This window comes from Heterodontus francisci, chromosome 1 (genome assembly GCF_036365525.1).
Source record: "Heterodontus francisci isolate sHetFra1 chromosome 1, sHetFra1.hap1, whole genome shotgun sequence".
In the NCBI taxonomy this organism is placed as follows: Eukaryota; Metazoa; Chordata; class Chondrichthyes; order Heterodontiformes; family Heterodontidae; genus Heterodontus; species Heterodontus francisci.
The window spans coordinates 178,165,700-178,191,850 of record NC_090371.1 but is presented as its reverse complement, the minus strand read 5'-3'; the positions used below and the strand labels follow the sequence as shown (position 1 = coordinate 178,191,850).

The 26,151-nt window shown below is 43.7% G+C and overlaps 1 protein-coding gene across 1 annotated transcript in view; it reads right to left on the bottom strand.

Annotated features, from left to right (window-relative positions):
- Positions 1 to 26,151, bottom strand: part of antxr2a (ANTXR cell adhesion molecule 2a) — a 307,229-nt gene that overhangs the window by 115,930 nt on the left and 165,148 nt on the right. Inside the window, exons 13-14 of the mRNA XM_068038944.1 lie at positions 12,935 to 12,976; positions 5,319 to 5,414 (exon numbers count right to left, since the gene is read on the bottom strand). Coding sequence (XP_067895045.1) covers positions 5,319 to 5,414; positions 12,935 to 12,976 — 138 coding nt within the window. The remainder of the gene's footprint in view (positions 1 to 5,318; positions 5,415 to 12,934; positions 12,977 to 26,151) is intronic.

Below are 26,151 nucleotides of genomic sequence, written 5' to 3'. Positions count from 1 at the left end.
TGCATACTTTGGTTCTGTCTTCACAAAGGAGGACACAAATATCATACCAGAAATGTTGGGGAACACAGGGTTTAATTAGAGAGAGGAACTGAAAGAAATCAGTATCAGAAGAGAAATGGTGTTGGGGAAATTGATGGGATTGAAGGCCGATAAATCCCCAGGGCCTGATGGTATGCATCCCAGAGTACTTAAGGAAGTGGCCCTAGAAATAGTGGATGCATTGGTGGTCATCTTCCAAGATTCTATAGACTCTGGAACAGTTCCTACAGATTAGAGGGTAGCTAATGTAACCCCACTATTTAAAAAGGGAGGTAGAGAGAAAGCAGGGAATTACAAACTAGTCAGCCTGACATTGATAGTGGGGAAAATTCTAGAGTTCATTATCAAAGATTTTATAGCAGAGCATTTGGAGAACAGTGGTAGAATCGGACAGCGTCAGCATGGATTTACGAAAGGGAAATCATGCTTGACAAATCTACTAGAATTCTTCGAGGATGTAACTAGTAGAGTTGATGAGGGGGAGCCAATGGATGTGGTTTATTTGGACTTTCAGAAGGCTTTCGACAAAGTCCCACATAAGAGATTAGCATGTAAAATTAAAGCGCATGGGATTGGGGGTTGTGTATTGCGATGGATAGAAAATTGGTTGGTGGACAGGAAACAAAGAGTAGGGATAAATGGGTCTTTTTCCGAATGGCAGGCAGTGACTACTGGGGTACTGCAGGAATCGGTGCTAGAACCCCAGCTATTCACAATATACACTAATGATTTAGATGAGGGAACGAAATGTAATATCTCCAAAATTGCAGATGACACAAAACTGGGTGGGAGGGTGAGTTGTGAGGAGGATGCAGAGAGGCTTCAGGGTGATTTGGACAAGTTGAGTGAGTGGGCTAATGCATGGCAGATGCAGTATAATATGGATAAATGTGAGGTTATCCACTTTGGTAGCAAAAACAGGAAGGCAGATTATTTGAATGGCTATAAACTGAGAGAGGGGAATATGCAGCAAGACCTCGGTGTTCTCATACACCAGTCGCTAAAGGTAAGCATGCAGGTGCAACAGGCGGTAAAAAAGGCAAATGGTATGTTGGCCTTCATAGCGAGAGGATTCGAGTACAGAATCAGGGATGTCTTGCTGCAATTATACAGGGCCTTGGTGAGGCCACACCTAGAATATTGTGTGCAGTTCTGGTCTCCTTATCTGAAGAAGGATGTTCTTGCTATAGAGGGAGTGCAGCAAATGTTTATCAGACTGATTTCTGGGATGGTGGGACTGACGTATGAGGAGAGATTGAGCAGTTTAGGATTATATTCTCTGGAGTTCAGAAGAGTGAGGGGGGATCTCATAGAAACATATAAAATTCTAACAGGACTTGACAGGATAGATGCAGGAAGGATGTTCCCGATGGTGGGGGAGTCCAGAACCAGGGGTCATAGTCTAAGGATACGGGGTAAACCTTTCAGGACTGAGATGAGGAGAAATTTCTTTACCCAGAGAGTGGTGAGCCTGTGGAATTCTCTACCACAGAAAGCAGTTCCTAACGGGTGTCACAAGCCATGTCTTCAAGGGGTAGACCTTATCCCCGAGAATCCACCCATGAAAGCGAGCACCTGGAACTGGCGAAGTATGTATGAGTCATGGCAGCTTCCTGGGTAGTGGGCACACACTTGTAGAAAGTGCTTTCAGTGGTCACAAATCAGTTGCACGTTGATTGAATGGAACTGCTTCCTGTTGATGAAGGTGGCTGGTTGGTCATGGGAGATTTGATGGCTACTTTCATACAGACAATTCCACCTTGCACCTGTGAAAATCCCACAGACCCCAAATCCGATGGCCTTCTAAGCCTGACTCTCAGGGTCTGTCTGGTAGCACACATAGTAGCCGACCCACTTGAACAGGGCATTGGTCACCTCCTTGATGCAGCGGTGTGCTGCAGCTTGAGAGACCCCACACATGTCCCCGGTGAATCCCTGGAATGATCGCAATGCATAACCTTGAGGGCCAGGGTACTCTTGAGGGCCACAAGCATAGGGTGACCACCAAAACCCATTGGTCACAATTCATCGTTAAGAAGGCTGTATAGATCTGCGATGGTCTCTCTGGACAGCCACAGCCGTCTCTGACAGTTTTGCTAAGGCATCTGCAAGTAGGTTAACTGAGTCCTGTAGACTAGCTGGCATACTTGGGCTCTTCTTCACCTGGCCGGCCGCTGTTGTTTGCGTTTAGGAGCTTCCTCCTGAACCGCAGCGGCCTCTGGCCTCTCCTGAAGTCTCAAGCATCACAGATGCTAGACTTCAGCCAATCCGATCTACTCCATGTGATATCAAGAAACAGTTGAAGGCACTGGAAAGTGCAAAGGTTATGTCCTGACTGTAGTACTGAAGACTTGCGCTGCAGACCTAGCCGCGCCCCTAGCCAAGCTGTTCCAGCACAGCTACAACACCGTCATCCACCCAACAATGTGGAAAATTGCCCAAGTATGTCCTATTCACAAAAAGCAGGACAAATTCAATCTGGCCAATTATCACCCCATCAGTCTACACTTGATCATCAGCAAAGTGATGGAAGATGTCATCAACAGTGCTATCAAGCACCACTTAAACAACAACAACCTGCTCACCAATGCTCAGTTTAGGTTCCACCAGGGCCACTCAGCTCCTGAGCTAATTACAGCCTTGGTCCAAACATGGACAAAAGAGCTGAACTCAAGAGGGGAGGTGAGAGTGACTGCCCTTGACATCAAGGCAGGATTTGATAGAGTATGGCATTAAGCAGCCCGAGCAATACTGGAGTCAATGGGAATCAGGGGGAAAACTCTTCCACTGGTTGAAGTCATACCTCGCACAAAGGAAGATGGTTGTGGTTGTTGGGGGCCAATCATCTCAGCCCTAGAACATTGCTGCAGGAGTTCCTTAGGGTAGTGCCCTAGGACCCACCATCTTCATCTGCTTCATCAATAACCTTCCCTCCATTATAAAGTCAGAAGTGGAGCTGTTGCTGATGATTGTACGATGATTATACGAGATTTTTGAAATCTCGGGAAGTCGAGGGGCATGCGGCGCAGGTCTGAAAGAAGAGTAGAGGCCTGGGACAGATCATCCATGATCTTATTGAATGGCGGGGCAGGCTTGAGGGGCTGAATGGCCTACTCCTGCTCCTATTTCTTATGTTCTTATGTTCTGTACCATTCGCAACTCCTCAGATACTGAAGCAGTCTGTGTCCATATGCAGCAAGACCTGGACAACATTCAGGCTTGGGCTGATAAGTGGCAAGTAACATTCGTACCACACAATTGCCAGGCAATGACTATCTCCAATAAGCAACAGTGAAGGAATGGACCCCTTGATATTCAACGGCATTACCTTCACCAAATCCCCCACTATCAACATCCTTGGCGTTAACATTGACCAGAAACTGAACTGGAGCAGCCACATAAATACTGTGGCTACAAGAGCAGGTCAGACGCTGGGAATTCTGCAGCAAGTAACCCACCTCCTGACTCCCCAAAGCCTGTCAACCATCAACAAGGCACAAGTAAGGAGTGTGATGGCATACCCTCCACTGGCTAGATAGGTGCAGCTTCAGCAACACTCAGAAGCTCAACATTTTCCAGGACAAAGCAGCCTACTTGATTGGCACCCCATCCACAAACATTCACTCCCTCCACCACTGATGCACAGTGGCAGCAGTGCTTACCATATACAAGAGGAACTGCAACAACTCCACAAGGCTCCTTCAACAGCACCTTGCAAACCTGTGACATCTTCCACCGAGAAGGAGAAGGGCAGCAGACGCATGGGAACACCATCACCTGCAAGTTCCCCTCCAAGTCACACGCCATCCTGACTTGGAACTATATCGCCTTTCCTTCACTGTCGCTGTGTCAAAATCCTGGAACTCCCTCCCTAACAGCACTGTGAGTGTACCTACCCCACATGGACTGCAGCGGTTCAAGAAAGCAGCTCACCACCACCTTCTCAAGGGCAATTAGGGATGGACAACAATTGCTGGTCTAGCCAGCGACACCCATATCCCATGAAAGAATAAAAAAGAACACGGCAACAGAATCCAGGAAAACAGGGCAAATCAGACCCATGCCTATTCCCCTGGGACCTTTGACTTCCTTCCAAAGCAAAATTAAACCTGTCTGGGCAAAGATGTTTATCAATTTTTGCTCTGCAAGGTGCCTGTGATGGCTCTATAGTTGGGATTAATGTTGGTCTGATAACTTTTCCAAATGTGTGAGCTTTCACAACCATACCAATATCATCTAAACAAGCATGTAATGACCCCGCTGATACAAAGCCTATCCATTTTCATAGCTCCCCCCTTCACACACAGGTCCCTTGCAGATGCCTCCCTTCCTCTCACACACAAGTCCCTTGCAAAGTTCCCCCCTTCACACTCAACCCCCTTGCACAGTGTCTCCCCACCTCGAACACAGGCCCCTTGCAGAACACACCATCCCCTTGCAGAGATCGCGCCCTCTCCCCTTAAAAAAATTCCCCTGGCAGAGCTCCTCCCACTTCACACTCAATCCCCTTGCAGAGTCCCCTCCTTCACACACAGGCCCCTTGCAGAATCAGCAGAGCAGCAATGTCCACTGCAAACCCCACATCCCCTCAAAAAACTCAGGTGAAGTTACTTTCCCTTTCGAGGCACCGTGGTACCAGCTTTTAAAAGTCAAGAAACTGAAGGCACATGAGTGCCATACGTCAAACACAAAATTGAGAACACTTTGTTAGATCCCAGTGAATGACATTCAAACGCATTTAAAGCAGTATGTAAAATATTTAAATGATGATGCCATCGTGTCGGGATGTCAGTGCCATCACGGTACTTCCCCGTCTCTGACAAAATCAACAAAGTGCGTTCCAGTGTGGGTTCTGTGACGGATGGCTCCGCGTAGATTCTCCAGCCCCCCACGCCAATGATCCTGCCTTCAACAGGTGCCTAAAATTCAGCCCTGAATGTTTGGTCTTGCAATGCAAAGTAATCACTTGGATTGCCTAAACTGGTAGAGGAAGGTAGCTGCAGCATCGACATAAAATCCTTCCCTGCACAGAAATATAACAGAAACAGTAAAGGTGTCCATTTAAAATAATTACATAGTAGCCTGATCCCAGGATTTTTGATGAGCACTGGGATGCTAGTAGTGGGCTGGTGGAACTTTCACTCACCACACATATGCCCCAAGACCTCTCCAGGAATTTCACCCCACAAATAACAATTTAACCTTATAACCCCATTCTGTGAGTTGAAGTCTAATTTCTTCAACTCAATCATACGGTAATAAGAAATTTAGTAACATACCTCCATTCTTTTTATGCCGCCAACACCTCTACCACCATAATATGAGGCATCAACGGTTGGCCACTTCTTATTTGCTACTGGGTCTGGTACAGGTTCCTATATATTAAATAGATTAGTATGGCAAATTATTACTTTACTTGGAAAAATAACTGTATACATAAATATAAACATGCAATTTCCTTCATCCTTGTACCAAACTTCTGAGTATTAAAAAAAACCATAGGATAATGGAGGTCATTTTCACTTTTGGTGTGGGCAAAAAGCGTGCAGTTGCAGACTGTCAGTTATACACCCCATCCTATTTTTCTCTCCACTGAATGGAAAGTAAAATTGACCAGGCTATATAATGGGTGGTTGATCTGCAACTCACAGTTTTTCACTCATGCCCAAAGTGAAAATTATTCCCATAAATTTGACTAGGTTAATTAAAACTTTTTGGTCTATATCAAGAGACAACTTTGTAATTTTAATTTAACATTTTTATTTTTTGTACAAAAACTGTATCTAAGAACATTTTTATTCATGAATCAAATGAATCAAAAAGGACATCTCAAACTGACTTCCCTCAAGGGTCATAATCTCTGGGTTATTAACCAAACCACGTGCAAATGGTCATAGGGATAAGCAGAGCAGGGAGGTGAATACATGAATGAAGAAGTGGTGTGGGAAAGAGGGGGTTCTATTTCATGGGACACTCACAACAGTACTGGGACTGGAAGGAACTGTACCACTGAGACGAGATCCACCTGGACTGGGCTGGAACCAGGATCCCAGTGGAAAGGATAAATAGGGAAGTCACAAAGACTTTAAACTGGTAAGTGGTGGGGGAAGGATCAGGTGGCAAAGGTAGGATAGATAATAGTTTGAAAATAAACAAAAGGGAAGAGAGCAGAGAACCAGTCATAAATTGTGCTTTAGGTAATGGAAAAACTAAAAGATGTAAAGAAAATAAACTGGAGAAAGAGAAATAGAAAACATGTGAGCAAAGCGGTCGAGCAGAAGGATAAAAGCAAAATACTGCGGATGCTGGAAATCTGAAATAAAAACAAGAAATGCTGGAACCACTCAGCAGGTCTGGCAGCATCTGTGGAAAGAGAAGCAGAGTTAACGTTTCGGGTCACGGGTCAGTGACCCTTCTTCGGAACAGATGCTGCCATACGAGCAGAAGGATAGGTTAGGGTGTGTGGCCCAAATAAGCATTCTTCATACAAACACAGTGAGTATAAGGAACAAACTGAATAAATTCCAGGTGTAAATTCAATTTGGTGGGCATGACATGGTAGTCATTACTGAGATATGGCTGCAAGACGGTCAGGACTTAGAACCAAATATAGCAGGTTATAAGGTCGACAGGAAAGATCAGGGAAATAGTAGAGGGGGAGGAGTAGCCTGAATGATTAAGCATGAAATTACTTCAATGATAAGAGAGGGTATAACGAGAGGTAAGCAGACAGTCTGGACTTTATCAGTAGATTTAAGAAATAGAAAATTATTTAAGACTAGAGCAGTAGTTGTGTCTAGGCCACCTGGTGGCAGCTGCGTAGGGGTAGCTTGTACAAATGCAGAGATTAGCAAAGCTTGTACCAAAGGAAGAGTGGCTGTAAAGGGGCATTTGAACTTTTGTTGGGATAAGGAGACTAACACAAGTCAGAAAAGTAGTGAATTTCTTAAGTGTGTCCAAGATTGTTTTCTGCAACAAGATGTCCCAGAACCATTGGGGGTATCTTCTTCTTTGACCTCCTTGTCTCGAGAGACAATGGGTAAGCGCCTAGAGGTGGTCAGTAGTTTGTGGAGCAGCGCCTGGAGTTGCTATAAAGGCCAATTCTAGAGTGACAGACTCTTCCACAGGTGCTGCAGATAAAATTGGTTGTCGGGGCTGTTACACAGTTGGCTCTCTCCTTGCAGTTCTGTCTTTTTTCCTGCCAACTGCGAAGTCTCTTCGACTCGCCACACTTTAGCCCCACCTTTATGGCTGTCCGTCAGCTCTGGCGATCAGTGGCAACTGACTCCCACGACTTGTGGCCAATGTCACAGGACTTCATGTCGCGTTTGCAGATGTCCTTAAAGCGGAGACATGGACAGCCGGTGGGTTTGATACCAATGCCGAACCCGCTGTACAATGTGTCCTTGGGAATCCTGCCATCTTCCATGCGGCTCCCATGGCCAAGCCATCTCAAGCGCCGCTGGCTCAGTAGGGTGTATATGCTGTATATGTTGCCCGCCTCGAGGACTTCTGCGTTGATACCATCCTGCCACCTGATGCCAAGGATTCTCCAGAGTCAGCGAAGATGGAATGAGTTGAGACGACGCTCTTGGCTGGCATACGTTGTCCAGGCCTCGCTGCCATAGAGCAAGGTACTGACGACACAGGCTTGAAACACTCGGACTTTTGTGTTCCGTGTCAGTGTGCCATTTTCCCACACTCTCTTGGCCAGTCTGGACATAGCAGTGGATGCCTTTCCCTTGCGCTTGTTGATTTCTGCATCGAGAGACAGGTTACTGGTGATAGTTGAGCCTAGGTAGGTGAACTCTTGAACCACTTCCAGAGCATGGTCGCCGATATTGATGGATGGAGCATTTCTGACATCCTGTCCCATGATGTTCATTTTCTTGAGGCTGATGGTTAGGCCAAATTCGTTGCAGGCAGCCGCAAACCTGTCGATGAGACTGCAGACACTCTTCAGTGTGAGATGTTAATGCAGCATCGTCAGCAAAGAGGAGTTCCCTGATGAGGACTTTCCATACTTTGGTCTTCGCTCTAAGACGAGCAAGGTTGAACAAACTGCCCCCTGATCTTGTGTGGAGGAAAATTTCTTCTTCTGAAGACTCAAACGCATGTGAGAGCAGCAGTGAGAAGAAGATCCCAAGCAGTGTAGGTGCAAGAACACAGCCCTGTTTCACACCACTCAGGATAGGAAAGGGGTCTGATGAGGTGCCGCTATGCTGAATTGTGCATTTCCTATTGGCATGGAATGAGGTGATGATACTTAATAGCTTTGGTGGAACAACTACTAAGATTCTAGATTTAGGTAAGGTTGACTTCAATGGGATGAGGCAGGAACTCTTCACAGTAAACTGGGAAAATCTGTTAATGGGTAAAATGACAAGATCAATGGAAAGTGTTCAAAAAAGAATTTGTGATACAAGAGCAGTTTATACTCCTGAAGGGCAAGAGTTCGACTTCCCAAAACAGACAGCCACGGACACTTAAAGGGAGAAAGGGTCAACAGAAAATTAAAAGAAAAATCATACAAAAATGCAAAAAAAGCATAGATCCTGGTAACTGTAAAAGAGCAACAAAGGGTGACCAAGCAGAAAGTAAGATTTACAAAAAGGAGTATGAAAAGTAACTTGCAAAGGATATCAAAATCAATACCAAAAAAATTTACAATTACATTCCGGAAAAGAGGGTGATCAGAACCAAGGTGGGCTCCTTCAAAACTGATAACGGTGATGTCAATGAACACAAGGAAATGGCGGACATGCAGAAAAATTATTTTGCCTCAGTATTTACAGTAGAAGAGGTCAGCAAGCCAGACATCCCAAGGTACCTATTATTGAATCAGAGACAGGAACTCAACAAAATTAACGTAAGCAAAATAACAGGAATGGAAAAATTAATGGCACGAAAGAGTGACAAATTCCCAGGATTACCTGGCTTTGATCCCAGGGTTTTCAAGGAAGTAGGTGAGAACAGTGCAAATCTCCCAACTATAACCTTTCAAAGTTCTTTCTATTCAGGAACCGCTCATTTAGATTGCAAAATTGAGCATGCCACTCCGCTATTTAAGAAAGGTGACAGAGGGAAACCAGGGAATTATAGACAAGTTAGCCTAACATCTGTTGTCAGGAAATGACTCGAGTCCATATTTAAGGAAAAGGTGACAACACCTTGAAAATTTTCAGCTGATCAGAAGAGATCCAGCATGGATTTGTAAAAGGTTGTAAAATGCTTGACTTATTTGATTGAATTTTTTGAAGAAGTGACTAAAGCACTGGACAAGGGAATGTCTATAGATGTTATTTGTTTAGACTTCCAGATGGCATTTGTTCAAGTCCCTCATGCGAGATTGTTAGCTGAAGTTGAAGCTCATGGAATTGAACAACAACTTTTATTTATTTAGCACCTTTAACATAATAAAATATACAAGACCACTATAAAACAAAATATGTCACCGAGCCACATAAGGAAATATTAGGGCAGATGACGAAAAGCTTGGTCAAAAAGTTAGGTTTTAAGGAGCATCTTACAGGAGAAACATTAGGGAGAGAGGCAGAGAGGTGTAAGGAGGGAATTCCAGAACTTAGGGCCTAAGCAGCTGAAAGAACGGCTACCTATGGTGGAATAATTAAAATTGGGGATGTTCAAGAAGCCACAATTAGAGGAGCACAGATAACTCAAAGGGCTGTGGAGCTGGAGGAGATTACAGAGATAGGGAGGCATGAGACCATGGAGGGATTTGAAAACAAGGACGAGAATTTTAAAATCAACACGTTGCTTGACCAGAAGCCAATGTAGATCAGTGAACACAAGGACAATAGTTGAATGGGACTTGGTGCGAATTAAGACAAGGGCAGCAAAGTTTTGGATCACCTCAAAGAGGGTCGAATGTGTGAAACCGCCAGGAATGCATTGGAATAGTTTAGTCTAGAGGTAACAAAGGCATGGATGGAGATTTCAGCAGCCGCTCAGTTGAGACAGGGGCAAAGTCAGAGGTAGAAATAGGTGTTAGTGATGGCGCGAATATGAGGTCGGAAGCTTATCTCAGGGTCAAATATGACACCAAGGTTGTAACAGACTGGTTCGGTCTTAGACAGTTGCCAGGGAGAGGGATGGAGTTGGTAGCTAGGGAACGGGGTTTGAAGTGAGGACCGAAAACAATGGCTTCAGTCTTCCCAATATTTAGCTGGAGGAAATTTCTGCTCATCCAGTACTGGATATCGGATCAGCAGTCTGATAATTTAGCAACAGTGGAGGAGTCGAATGAGGTAGAACTAAGTGTCATCGGCACACGTGAAAACTAACACTGCGTATTAGGATGCTGTCACTAAGGGGCAGCATATAGAAGGGGTTCAAGGATAGATCCTTGGGGACACCTGAGGTAACAGTGCAGGAGCAGGAAGGAGAAGCCAGTGCAAGTGGCACTCTGGCTATGATTAGATAGATAAGAATTGAACCAGGTGAGAGCAATCCCATTGGACGACAGCAGAGAGGCACTGGAGGAGGATGGTGTCGTTAAGAATGCCAAAAAGCTGCAGACAGGTCAAGAAGGACAAGGAGGGAAAGGTTACCTTTGTCACAGTCACATAGGATATCATTTGTGACTTTGATAAGAGCTGTTTCGGTACTGTGGCAGGGACAGAAACCTGATTGCAGGAAATCAAACATGGAGTTCCAGGAAAGATGAGCACGGATTTGGGAGGCGACAGCACGTTCAAGGACTATGGAAAGAAAAGGGAGGTTGGAGATGGGATGGTAGTTTACAGGACAGTGGGGTCCAAGGGTTTATTTTTGAGGAGATGGGTGATGACAACAGATTTAAAAGAGAATGCGACAACATTTGAAGAGAGAGATCCGTTTACAATATCGGCTAACATGGGGACCAGGAGGGGAAGATGGGTGAGAGGAGTTAGGTCTCATGAATAAGATGAGCTCGGAGAGGGCATGAAGGGTGATAAGAGACAAACTAGAGAAAGATGCAAGTTCAGGGCTAGGACAGCTGGGAGCTTTGGATGAGGTTTGACCCAGTGAGCTGGGGAATGGAGGGAAGTGGCAGATGCAGCTGATCAAATACTCTCCATCTGAACGACAAAGACGTCCATGAGCTCCTCGCACTTATTGTTGGAAGTGAGGGCGTAGGAGACTGGGGAGAGAAGTTTAAGAAGATGATTTACAATAAAGAAAAGAATCCCAGGTTATCTTTGCATTCCAGGATAATCCTGGAATTGTGAGCAGTTTTAGCAGACGAGAGCAGGAACTGATAGTGCTTTATGTGGTCCAGCCATATCTGGCAGTGAATGGCTAAACCAATTGTCCACCATATCCTTTCAAATCTGCGGACCTTGGATTTCAGGGAGTGTAAATGAAGGTCGTACCAATTGAAGGCAAATTATTGACTTGGTGAGAAAATCTGAGTGGAAGGAGACAGAGAATTGGGTATTGGGCAGGTACTCTAATTGGCAGGATATGACTTATGATATTCTACAGGGATCTGTGTTGGGGCCTCAATTATTCACTGTACTCATTAACAACATAGATGATGGGACGGAAAGTCCCATATCCAAATTTACCAATAACACAAAGATAGGCGGCATTGTGAAGCAGTGTAGGTGAAAGTGTAAAATTACAAAGAGCTATTGATAGATTAAGTAAACGGACAAAACTGTGGCAAATGGATTTCAACGTTGGCAAATGTGAGGTCATCCACTTTGGGCCTAACAGGATAGACCAGGGTACTTTCTAAATAGTGAAAAGGTAGAACCAGTGGTATTCCAAAGAGACTCGGGGTCTAAGTACATCGGTCATTCAAATGTCATGAACAGGTACAAAAAATAATCAAAAAGGCTAATGGAATGCTGGTCTTTATATCTAGAAGACTAGAATACAAGGGGGTAGAAGTCATGCTATACAAACCCCTGGTTAGACCAGACCAGTTGTACTATGAGCAGTTCTGGGCATCGCACCTCAGGAAGGATACATTAGCCTTGGAGGGAGTGCAGTGTAGATTTCCTAGAATAATATCTGGAATCCAAGAGTTAAGTTAAGAGGAGAGATTAAATAAACGAGGGTTGAACTTAGAAAGTTCAGGGGTGATTTGATTGAAGCTTTCAAAATATCAAGGGGAACAAATATCAGGTAGCTAGAGAGAAACAATTTCCGCTGATTGGAGAGTACAGGACTACAGAGCCAGATCTTTCAGCAGTGAAATTAGGAAATACTCCTTCACGCAAAGGGTGGTAGAAGTTTGGAACTCTCTTCCACCAACAGCAATTGATGCCAGATCAATTGTTTAGTTAAAAACTGAGAGTGGTAGATTTTTGTTAAACAAAGGTATTAAGAGTTATGGGGAAAAGGTGGGAATAAGGAGTTAAGTCGCAGATCAGCCACAATCACACTGAATGGCAGAACAGACTTGAGAGGCTAAATGGTCTATTCTTGTCCCTATGTTTGATCCTCTTAAAATTCAGATGCATAATGCTTTGGTCATACCTTTGTACATGAGCTTAACAGGATTTATAAGAAGTATGTCAGACCATAAAACTATAAAGCAATTTTGCTCCGTTTGACTGTAAAGGGAAGAAAATTGTGGTTTCAGTTCTCTCTCATCCCTGTCCATAACAAACCATGACGATATAAATAATCTCTCTGAAGTATTTCACTTCTGTTATTTGTTAATGTTTAATCACAGATTCCCAACTGGTGTGTTTTTTTATCACCTATTAATCGATTAGTTGTTAAATAAATTAAATTAAGTGTTACTACTTCAGAGGAACCCTGCTCATGAGGTCTTCAGCTGTTCATTAGTAAGTATCAGATGGACCACGAATGACTCCAATTTTGCACCATTCTTCATGAACAGAAGAACACAACTTCATACAGCACAACAGTCACATACCTCTTTTGGAGGGGGTGGAGGAGGGGGAGGATCTTTTATGACCTAGAAACAAATCATAAACAAAAATAAATTATTTGTGTGACAGTGTCATGCCCTGTAAAGGTATATCCTATTCATAACTTTAAACATGGATTGTATTCAGCGTAGAATCTTCTGGAACTGATTTTTTTTTTAATGAAGCACAATGGACATTAGATTGCTGCATAAGATGGGCTGCCGAGGGTCAGGTTACTTTTGCGATTTCCGCCCAAACTCGGAAGTATCTCAAGCCGAAGTGAATGACCATGGGTTCAGTGCCTCACTTGAAAGGACATACCAAGACGAAACCCTTTGTGGAATTCACACCTCTTACTGTTTGTGGTCTTACCCAAAACTCAATACCAATGGACTTCTAGACTCACTGGCCGGAATTTTACGCCGCCCCAGCGGGTCGGATGGTGGACTAGGGGCAGTGTAAAACTGAGCGACAGGCTCCGGGAGGCCTACCTGCCCCGCTTCAGCCTCCGGACAAGTTTACGGCGGGGCTTGGGAAACAGCCTGCTTGCCCGAGGCCAATCAAGACCCTTGTGGCCACTTAACGGCCACTTAAGGGCCCTTGCCCACGTCCACAGATATTTTACCCATGGCAAGCGGGTATGCTGGGGACATGAAAGGCCGCCCAACGATAGCTCCCGGGGATGGACAAGGCAGTCTGGCACAGGATGTCCGATTGAGGGCCTCCCCCGCCTCGCAACCCACCCCTGGAACCCAAGACACCCCCCTCCCCCCAAATGACCACTCCAGCTGCACCAGGGAAGGACCGATCCCCCTGGTGAGGCATGCCCCTACTTTTACCTTCCCTCCTCGATCCATGGCGTCGTCTGGGCTTCAGTCCCAGCAGTAACCACCGCTCCCGGTGGCGCTGCTGGGACTAAGAGGTGCCAGCCCGCTGATTGGCTGGCAGCTCACTGAGGATGGGCCTCCTCCTTCAAGTGGGTGGAAGTCCCGCCTCGGGACAATTAAAGCCTGGGGACCCGTAAAATATGGGATGGATCCCTGGGCTAGGGGAAGCGGGTTCACCACCGACTTTCACGTCAGAGTCCGGCTCCCGTCCATCACCCACTAAAGTTCCGGCCGCTGTCTCCGAGCTCAAAACTTAACGAAGAGAGCTGTAAGAAACCAGTTAAATCATAAGTCGGTGTGATGGCCACCATCCATCGCCCATTGTGTAGCAATGGCTTCGAACTTCAAATTGTTCTGGAAGGCCAACAGAAGTATTGAGCAGGCAGTCACCCAATCGAAACTAATCGGCAGATATCGTATCTTATTACTGCAAGCACTAGGGAGAGACTGGAGCAGTCTGCAAACCACAGCGGCACAGACAGCAGCAAAGATAAAACAGCTCTGCCTTATAACTGGCGACCACTGCATTTTAAGTTCTCCAAGCCGGTTCATTTTCAAGTCCACCAGTACAGAAAACCAACCTACTAGTAATAAGACCGCAAGCAAATAACTTAGTGACCTGCAGAAAATGTACCCCTTCGAGAGAATCCTGCAACGACTCCAGCTATCGAATCCACCTAACTACATTTAGGAGTGAAAGCACCTTCTTCACCGGGCCTGCAATGCATGCTTTCCCCCCCACCCCGCACAAGACCAGCTAAATCACATGACATATAAAGTATTCCTTCATTTGTAATTTGTAAAAATGCACTATCCTCTTTAATGGCTTTCTTTCTCGAGTGGTGTGAGTGGTGAGTGAGTGACGGAGCATCAGACTTTCAGGGTTAACGTGTGAATAAAAATAATCCTCTTTATTTCAACCAACGAAAAGTCTGCTGCTGATTATTCAAACTGGCCATACACTCAGGAGTTAAGAAACACATACATCATCCTTTACAAAAAAACACTGATAATGGACAGTAAAGGGAAGGGAATTGGGGTTTCAGTTTTCTCTCATCTCTGTCCGTAACAAACCACAACGATATAAGTGATCTCTCTGAAGTATTTCACTTCTGTTACTTGTTAATGTTTAATCACAGATTCCCAACTGGTGTGTTTTTTTAATCCCCTATTAATATTTCTTCACAGCTTGCCAATTGGTGTGTCTTCTCCTATGACTTTGAATTCCTAAGACTTTGTGCAAGATAGCAGCTAGTCTCTCGCGTCCGATAGAATACACCTGTTAACAGATGCACATACACATGCCAATTTAACAACTAATCGATTAAGTGTTACTACTTCAGAGGAACCCTGCTCATGAGGTCTTCAGCTGTTCATTAGTGAGTATCAGATGGACCATGAACGACTCCATGTAACATTTATGATGATTTTCCGGCATCTATGACATGTGTGGAATATGTTTAGGTAACCTAGGCCTCGACCACACACATAAGGGCTAATTGTACATCTCATTGCAGGCCTACCATCTTCAAACCTATGAAGTTCATTGATTAAGCAGAATAAGCTTTTCTATAAATATACAAATCACATGGATCTCCTATGAATGATATTTTAAATTATTCCCTCTGCTGAGGCACTGTCCTTTCCATTCAAAACCATCTGTTATGACCAGGTGAGAAAGGGGTGTAGGGTTCCCTCTCAGCCTTCATCTGGATTTACCATAACAGGGTTTTATTTTAAACACACTGTTTCTTTTTGCTCCCCGAGTGTATCCTTGTTCACTAACTTACAATCATAAGGCAAAGAAACTAGCCAAACAGGTTTTCTTAGGTTTAAAGAAAAAAGGTTGAAAGTCATTAAACTCTGATTCGGTTAACACCTACGGATACGTGACTTGCCCACGCTAGCGTGCATACGCAATACACACATGCAGATAGAGACAGAAAAGAGCAGAAGAAATAAAGTGGTAAAGTTTGAGGCAATATCTGAAGATGGTTTTGGTTACTGTTCTTCAAACTCACTGTAGAGTCCTCGATTGTAGGTAGGTCTTTCTCTTCGTTATGGCCCAGTATTCTTCTTAAACCTTGTTCAATGTAGGAGACTTTTCTCTCTTGAAGTTCATATGTCCTCAGTGGGTCCAGAGACTTGTGAGAAAGAGATGTGAGCAGACAGGAGAGGTCTTCTCACTCCAGGAGCAAACAGTCTTTTCTCAGTTCAAGCTCTTTGTACAATTCAGAAGAACCCAGGTTGCCAAGCAGGTTAATCATGTGACTAGCTGGTCTGACCACGTCTGTTTGTGGATTCTCTTGTCTTAGCTGACCCTGGAATGTCTCTTCTTACACACAATACCTAGTGCTCAAAGTCCATTGTGGGTTAAATTGGAACAAGGAATAGACCCTTTGTCCCTCCAAGCACTGTCTGTTAGTATGCAAATGTTTTTTCCAGCCACAGCTGATCTGATTAACAAGTCATTTCCTCGCTCCAGCAACAGTTTAAAATCAATGATCATATGACAAAATTAATATGCCTCATTCTTGGCAGGCAGGGGGCCCAGCATGACACAGCATTTCCACACCTCTCTTCTCCAAAAAGAGAACACCCTCAACCCTTCTCCATGCTTAACTAGTGTCCCAGCTTCAATACTCTTTTCCTCTTCAAGGACTGTTGTCATCTCCCAGATAAAGACTCATCAATCTTGCAACTCAGATTTTTGTCCTACCAAATCTGCAACACAGCCTAACCAAATCTATAAACAGCATTATTTGTGACTCTCCCTGTGGTGCATTAATCCTTCCTGACCTCTCTGCAGCCTTTGATATGAATGACCACTATCCTCCTCCAGCCTGCCCCAGTTTGGTTCTGCTGTTACAGATCCAATCACCATCAAAGCATCTTTAGCAATGGTTTCTTTTTTCATATGTAATCTAACAACCTCCAATTCTACCTCTTCACCACATCTCTTCACCCTTACTGATGTCATACTGCTTGTCTAATATACTATTCTGCACTGCTATTAACTTCTTCACGTGAAGCATTAAGAAGACCAAAAGCATTGTTGTTAGAGAAATCTCCAATCCTATTTGTGAAGAAGACACTGAGACTAGGATGCTTTAGTGTAGATTGTTTATTGCTTGTCATAGAGCTTACTTCTGCTCTCCAAACAACACCACCAGCCAGTACTGGCTGGCTCTTCTTTATATATACACACACTTGAATACAATTAACTCAATAACACCCAACACCTGTTCAACCTATTATCTTGAACTACCAGGTATTTATCATCCATGAACAGAACCTCAGACCCTAACAATTGTTTTCGTCGTCCTCCACAAACTCTGTTTAGTTACCAACTCTGTTCCCCTTCTAGGTTGCTGTTTCTGGCTGAACCAGACTGTTTATAAATTAAAGTAATTAATATTAGTAATTAATTAGTAATTAAAGTAACTATAAGTAAAAAAAAAAAAGTACTGGAGAAATAAATGGGACTGAAAGCCAACAAGTCCCTTGAACCTGAAGGCCTACATCCTTGGGTTCTAAAAGAGGTGGCTGCAGAGATAGTGGATGCATTGGATGTAATCTTCCAAAATTCCCTAGATTCTGGAATGGTCTCAGTGGATTGGAAGTTAACAAATGTAACACTACTATTCAAGGAAGGCAGGAGAGAGAAAATTGGAAACTACAGATCAGTTGCCTGACATTACCCTCAGGAAAATACTAGAATCCATCATTAAAGAAGTGGTAACAGAGCACTATTATATGATCATAATATGATTAGACAGAGTCAACTTGGTTTTATGAAAGGGAAATCGTGTTTGACAAATCTATTAGAAATTTTGAGGATGTATCTAACAGGGTAGATAAGATGAACCAGTGGATACAATATTTTGGATTTCCAAAAGGCACTCGGCAAGGTGTCACACAAAAGATTCCTGCACAGATAAGAGCAAGTCAAGGGTAATATATTAGCATGGATAGAGAATTGGTTAAAGTGCAAAAAACAGAGATTAGGAATAAATGGGCCATTTCCGGGTTGGCACAAGGATCAGTGCTGGGGCCTCAGATATTTACAATCTATTAATGACTGAGATGAAGGGATCAAGTGTAATGCATCCAGTTTTGCTGCTGATACAATGCTAGGTGTAAAAGTAAGCTATGAGGAGGACAGAAAGAGTCTGCAAAGGGATATAGTGGATGGGAAAGAAGCTGACAGATGGAATATAACATGGGGAAATACAAAGTTATCCACTTTGAAAGAAAAAATAGAATAGAAAAACTGATTTTTTTAAATGGTGAGAAACTATTAAATGTTGGTGTTCAGAGGAAGTGGGTGTTCTTGGACAAGAAACACAGGAAGTTAACATATAGATATAGCAAGCAATTAGGAAGGCAAATGGTATATTGGTCTTTATTGCATGGGGGTTGGAGTTCAAGAGTAAGGAAGTCTTGCTGCAATTGTACTGAGCTTTGGTGAGGCCACAGCTAAAGTACTGTGTATAATTTCTGTCTCCTTACCTAAGAAAGGATACACCTGCCTTCGAGGGGGTGCAACAAAGGTGTACTAGACTGATTCCTGGGATATAAGAGCAGTCCTTTAAGGAGAGATTGAGCAGAAGGGGTCTACACTCTCTCGAGTTTAGAAGAATGAGAGATGATCTCACTGAAACTTATAAGATTCTGGGAGGGTCTGTACAGGGTAGATGCTGAGAGACTGTTTCCCCTGGCTGCAGAGGCTAAAACTAAGATAAGGTAATGACCATTTTGGACTGAGATGAGGAGGAATTTCCTCCCTTAAAGGGTTGTGAATCTTTGGAATTCTCTACCCCAGAGGGCTCCAGGTGCTCAGTCATTGAGTATATTCAAGGCTAATATTCAAGGATAAGATCCATGGAATTTTGGACTCCAAGGGAATCAAGGGATATGAAAATATGGGGATTGTACGAGAAAGTGGGAATTGTGTGAGAAAGTGGAGTTAAGAGCAAGGATGAGCCACAATCTTAATAAATGGTAGAGTACGCTCTAGGGGCTATATGGCCTAATCCTGCTCCAGTTTCTTATCTTCTGTTCGTATTAACCACAGTGTCCTCTTCAAACCCAAGTTGAGCTTCGGAACCTATATCTTCTCTATTACAAAGACAGCCCACTTCCTCTCTTACATTGCCCCTACCTTAGCCAATCTGCAGCTGAAACTTTCATCTATGTCTTTGTCACCTCCAGGCTTGATTATTCCAATAGTGTCCTGACTGGCCTTCCATCCTCCATATATTTCAGCTCATCCAAAACTCTGCTGTCTATATCCTACCCCATGCATCAAGTTCCACTTTCCCATCATGTCATCCGCCCTGAATTACACTGGCTCCCAGTCACTCAACAGCTCAGATTTAAAATTCTCATCCTTGTGTTTAAAGCTCTGCACAGCCTTCTTTTTCGCCATCTCTGTAACCTCTTCCAGCCCTGAAATTCTCCCATGCACAACACTTCATTCCTCTGTATCGACCTCTTGTTCATTCGTTTGAATTATCTAATTGAGCACTGAATTTTATGCCCCCCCCACCAAGACTGGTTCAGCGGTGGGGATCCCAAAGAATTGTGACAGGAGGCCAGGGTGGGGGGGGGGGGGGGGGGGGGGGTGGTGAGGTGGGCAGCGGAATGTCAGTCGACTCCTCGATGCAATGCAATTTTGTCAGGGGCGGGATAGGCTAATGATGGCCTTCCCACCCAGAGGCCAACTGAGGCCCTTATAAAGGCCTATTAACAGCCACTTAAGGGCCACTTTCCTTGAAAACAAGCTGACCTCCCTGCGGGCTTGGTGGAGGGCACCCTCCTCTGTGGGCAATCTCTGGCCCAAGGAAGGCCCCCACCAGCAAACAAAACACCTCCCTGTACCCTCCTCGCCCTGTACTCAATGCCCGCCCTACCTGCCCCATCGCCGGGACCTTCTGAACTGGCCCCGGTGACCCCACCTCACTTACCTGGGGTCTGGGACCAAAGCATCTGCAGTACCAGCAGTGGCCATTGCACCTGGTGATGCTGCTGATACTACAGAGCTGCCGGTCCTGTGACTGGCCAGCAGCTCTTGGAGGTGGGAATTCTGGCACCAGGCTGTTAATTGGCCTGGCGCCCTAGAATCGCCCCGGGGGGGGGCTCTTCACAACTCTGTTAAACGCCTTGAGGCATTTTTCTACATTGATAACATTATATAAATCCGAGTTGTTACTGTTGTTGTTTAGATAGGACCCTTCATCAGGAACTGTCAATACTGGAAAGGGATCACACCTATCCTTCAGATAGTAAACTAGTATGCATTCTCTATTATTGTTTCCTGTTTTTGCTTTTTATCTTAGTCTATGTCGAGGTGACAAAGATGATCTAAAATCTCTCTCATCTGTTTTGTTAGATTGTCCTTTAAAAGCTGATAGCCTAACTCAGTCACTTTGACCCAAACACTTTACTAAGCTTTTTACACTTTTATTTCTTTGATCTCTCCTAAATGCGTTAACAAAATTAGAAGCAATGAAATCATGATTCTGAAAATGGCACATAATTTATCAGTGACAGGAAAGGTTTTCTGCAAGAGAAGTGCAGTTCAAAACTAGAGCAATCAAATGCTCTCCAGAACTCAAAATAAACTTTACCAAATAAGAAGTTTGTCAAATCATTTTTTACAGAACTTATTTTTCTCTTGTGATGGAGTGCTAACTAATGAGGGGATTTGTGATGGGATAAAGAAAACTGAAGTTGAGTATCATAGAAACCATTCTTGTCAGAAGCTGTTTCTCTCTGCATCTAACTGTTAAATGCTGTAGTGATTATAATTAGTCCTTCCTCTACAGATATGATAAGATAGTTCTACTCAAGATACTCTGTCATGTGCTGTGACAGACAGGAAGCTCTGTTGCACCTAACCTTTGCAAAAGAATGATTTAACTGTTGGCAATCACACTTGAGCACAAAAAAATCTAAAAATGAATGCAGAAAAGCTTTTACTTTTCACTTGGATACCTAGTACAGGATATATTTCTTGTATTAAGAAGTAAATTCCTTGGTATAATAGAATTATAGAATAGTTACAGCATGGAAGGAGGTTATTTGGCCTGTCGAGTCCATGTTGACTCTCTGCAAAAGCAATTTAGCTAGTCCCACCCCCCCTGCCCTTTCCCCACAGCCTTACAATTTTTTTCCATTCGGATAATTATCCAATTCCTTTTTGAAAGCCATGATTGAATCTTCCTCCACCACACTCTCAGGCAGTGCATTCCAGATCCTAACCACTCGCTGAGTAAAAACGTCATAGTTGGTTCTTTTGCCATTCACCCTAAATCTGGTTCTTCACCTTTTCGCCAACAGCAACCATTTCTCTCCATCTAATGTGTCTAGACCCCTCTACCTCTCAACCTTCTCTTCTCCAAGATGAACAATGCCAGCTTCTCCAATCTATCCATGCAACTGAAGTCCCGTATCCTGGAACCGTTCTTGCAAATCTTTTTTGCACCCTTTCTAAAGCCTTCACATGCGCCTTAAAGTGTGGTGCCCAGAACTGGATGCAATACTCCAGTTAAGGTCCAACCAGTGTTTAATAAAGGTTCATCATAACTTCCTTGCTTTTGTACTCTATATCTCTATTTCGAAAGCCCAGGATTCTGTACGTCTTTTTAACTATTTTTCAACCTGCCCTACCACCTTCAATGATTTGTGCACACATACCCCAGGTCCCTCTGCTCCTGTACCCCACCTTTGGAATTGTACCTTTTAATTTATATTTCCCTTTAGAATTGTACTCTTTAATTTATCTTGCCCTTTAGATTTGTGCCCTGTAATTTAAATTATCTCTCCTCATTCTTTCTCCCAAAATGTATTGCTTCACATTTCCCTGCATTAAATTTCATCTGCCATGTGTCTGCCCATTCCGCCAGCCTATCTCTGTCTTCTTGAAGTCTATCACTATCCTCCTCACAGTTCACAATACTTCCAAGTTTTGTCTCATCTGCAAATTTTGAAATTGTGTCCTGTACACTCAAGTCTAAATTATTAATAGATATCAAGAAAAGCAGTGGTTTTAGTACCAACCCCTTGGAAACCCCACTGTATACCTTCCTCCAGTCTGTAAAACAACCATTCACCACTATTCTCTGTTTCCTCTCACTCGGCCAACTTAGTATCCATGTTGACACTGTCCCTTTAATTCCATGGACTTCAACTTTGCTGGCAAGCCTATCATGTGGCATGGTATCAAATGCCTTTTGGAAGTCCATGTACACCACATCAATCGCATTACGCTCAACAATCATTTCTGCTACCACATCAAAAACTTCATTAAGACTGGTTAAACACCATTTACCATTAACAAATCCATGCTGGCTTTCCTTAATTAATCCACGCTTGTCAAAGTGACTCTGAAATTTGTCTCTATTATTGTCTCTAAAAGCTCTCCCACTTACCTGGAGGTGCTGGATTTATCCTTACGCACTTTTTGGAACAAGGGTGTAACATTTTCAATTCTCCATTCCTCTGGCACCACCCCTGTATCTAAGGAGGATTGGAAGATTATGGCCAGGACCTCCGCAATTTCCACCCTTACTTCCCTCTGTATCCTTGAATGCATCTGATCCAGTCCTGGTGACTTATCAACTTTAAGTACAGCCAGCCTTTCTAATACTTGCTCATTGTCAATTTTTAGCCCATCCAATATCTCAACTACCTCCTCATTGACTATGACTCCAGCAGCATCTTCTTCCTTGGTAAAGACAGATGCAAAGAACTTATTTAGTATCTCAGCTATGCCCCACCTCCATTTGTTGATCCCTTTTCAGTATACAATGAGCTCCACCCCTCTTCTTACTACCCTTTTATTATTTTTATGCCTACAGAATACTTTTGGATTTCCTTTATTTTAGCTGCCATTCTCTTCTCATACTCTCGCTTTGCTTCTTTTATTTTCTCTTTCACTTCCCTCCTGAAGTTTCTATATTCAGCTAGATTCTCACTTGTATTATCAACCTGACATCTGTCATATGTACCCTTTTTCTGCTTCATCTTATTCTCTATCTCTTTCAAAATCCAGGAAGCTCTAGCTTTGTTTGTCCCATCTTCCCCCCGTCATGGGAATGTACCTCAACTGTACCCGAACCATCTCCTCTTTAAAGACAGCCTATTGTTCCAATACAGTTTTATCTGCCAATCTTGATTTCAATTTACCTCAGCCAGATCTGTTCTCAGCCTGCTAACATTGTCCTTCCCCCAATTAATTATTTTTAATCTAGATTGCTCCTTATCCTTTTCCATAGATAACCTAAAACTTATGATACTATGATCACTGACTCGAAATGTTCTCCTACTGACACTTGATCCACTTGGCCCACCTCATTCTCGAGAACCAAATTCAGCAATACCTCCTTCCTCATTAGGTTGGAAATGTACTGGTCAAGAAAATTCTCCTGAACACACTCTAGAAACTCTTGACCCTCTCTATTATTATTACTCCCAGTCTATATTAGGATAATTAAAGTCCCCCACTATCACTATAGTTTTTTCACCCCTCTGTAAGGACCCTGCAAATTTGCTCTTTTATATCGAAATACTATTCCACCTCTGAAAAGAAAAAGCTTTTAGCAATAAAAATCCTAACATATAGAATCTTACAGCACAGAGGAGGCCATTCAGCCCATTGTGCCAGCTCTATGAAACTGCTATCCAATTACATTGAATTTATTGAACTGTTTTCGGTCATTCAACCAACAAGTCTCCTCCCATTACTTAATCTAACCATATCAACATATACGTGTGTTCCTTTCGTCCTCATGTATTTAGTCAGGTTCCCCTGAAATGCATCTGTACTATTCAATGAGTATATATATTGTTACGACCAGGTGAGAAAGGTGTCTCGGGGTCCTTCTCAGCCTTCAGCTGGTCTTGTTGCAACAGGTTTTAATTTTAAATACACTGTGTTTTGATCTCCCCCTTGGTGAATCCTTGTTCACCGCTTTCCAATTATAAGGCAAAGAAATGAGCACAAACAAGCTTTCTTAGGTTTAAAAAAAAAAGTGAAATTTATTAAAACTTAAACTCCAATTCGGTTAACACCTACAGATACATGCCGTGCCCCAAGCTTGCATGCATTCGCGATATGCACATGCAAATAGAGACAGAAAAGAGAAGAAACATAGGGGAGAGGTTTGAGGCAATCTCTAAAGAGGGGTTTTTAATGTGCTTCGAACTCACTGTAGGGTTCTTGATTGTAGGCAGTTTTGTTTTTTGTTGGGGTCCAGTATTCTTCTTAAACCTTGTTCACCGTAGGAGACTTTTCCCTCTTGGGGTTCATATGTCTTCAATAGTTTCTGAAGCTGTTGAAAGTGAGGTGAGAGCAGACAGGAGACAGGTCTTTTCAGTCCAGGTGCAAACAGCTTTCTGAGTTCAAATTCTCTGTGGCAAGTTCAAATTCAAAAAATTCCAACAGTCATGTGGCTAAACTGCTCTGACCACGTCTGTTTGTATATTCGGCCATGTTAGCAGTTAACCTGGAATGCTAGCCTCTCCACCTTCAACATCTGGTAATCAAAAGTCCATTATGGATTAAATTGGATCAGGGAGTGGCCTCTTTGTCCTTTCCAAGTACTGTCTGTTACTATGCAAATGTCTTTCCAGTCAAGGGTCTGGTGGGTTTCTTTTAAAAAACAAGTTCCTTCTTTACTCCAGTAACAGTTTAAAAATCAATGTTCATGTGGCAAAATTAATGTGTCTCATTTTGGCAGGTGGGGTCCTGCATGACATTTCTTCTTCTTCTTTGGTCTCCTCGTCTCGGGAGACAATGGGTAAGCGCCTGGAGGTGGTCAGTGGTTTGTGGAGCAGCGCCTGGAGTGGCTATAAAGACCAATTCTAGAGTGAAAGACTCTTCCACAGGTGCTACAGATAAAATTGGTTGTCGGGGCTGTTACACAGTTGGCTCTCCCCTTGCGCTTCTGTCTTTTTACCTGCCAACTGCTAAGTCTCTTCGACTCGCCACACTTTAGCCCCGCCTTTATGGCTGCCCGCCAGCTCTGGCGATCGTTGGCAACTGACTCCCACGACTTGTGATCAATGTCACAGGACTTCATGTCGCGTTTTCAGAAGTCTTTAAAGCAGAGACATGGACGTCCGGTGAGTCTGATACCAGTGACGAGCTCGCTGTGCAATGTGTCTTTGGGGATCCTGCCATCTTCCATGCGGCTCACATGGCCAAGCCATCTCAAGCGCCGCTGGCTCGGTAGGGTGTATATGCTGGGGATACTGGCCGCCTCGAGGACTTCTGTGTTGGAGATATGATCCTGCCACTTGATGCCAAGGATTCTCCGGAGGCAGCAATGATGGAATGAATTGAGACGTCGCTCTTGGCTGACATACATTGTCCAGGCCTCGCTGCCGTAGAGCAAGGTACTGAGGACACAGGCTTGATACATTCGGACTTTTGTGTTCTGTGTCAGTGCGCCATTTTCCCACACTCTCTTGGCCAGTCTGGACATAGCAGTGGACGCCTTTCCCATACGCTTGTTGATTTCTGCATCGAGAGACAGGTTACTGGTGATAGTTGAGTCTAGGTTGGTGAACTCTTGAATCACTTCCAGAGCGTGGTTGCCGATATTGATGGATGGAGTATTTCTGACATCCTGTCCCATGATCTTCGTTTTCTTGAGGCTGATGGTTAGGCCAAATTCGTTGCAGGCAGCCGCAATCCTGTTGATGAGTCTCTGCAGACACTCTTCAGTGTGAGATGTTAACGCAGCATCATCAGCAAAGAGGAGTTCCCTTATGAGGACTTTCCGTACTTTGGTCTTCGCTCTTAGACGGGCAAGATTGAACAATCTGCCACCTGATCTTGCGTGGAGGAAAATTCCCTCTTCTGAAGACTTGAACGCATGTGAGAGCAGCAGTGAGAAGAAGATCCCAAACAGTGTAGGTGCGAGAACACAGCCCTGTTTCATGCCATTCAAGATAGGAAAGGGGTCTGATGAGGCGCCGCCATGCTGAATTTTGGCAGGAGAGGTCCTGCATGACGCTATATTAATAATATCAATTAACCCTGTCCCCTGCTCTTTCTATTTAGTCCTGCATTTTGTTTTCCTTTCCAAGTACATATCTGATTCCCTTTTGAAAGTTACAATTGAATCTGCATCCATCACTCTTTCAGGCAGGGCATTACATGATTCATGAAGTTAAACTCCATTATTAAAATTTCACTAGAACTGACCAAGGATTGTTTTGCACTACATATTGAGAAATTGCAAGCACTCACTCAGTGATTTTACAGCTGAATAGGTGTAAAGTCGTGGATAGAGTGCTCATCATTTCCTGACATTCATCTTGGC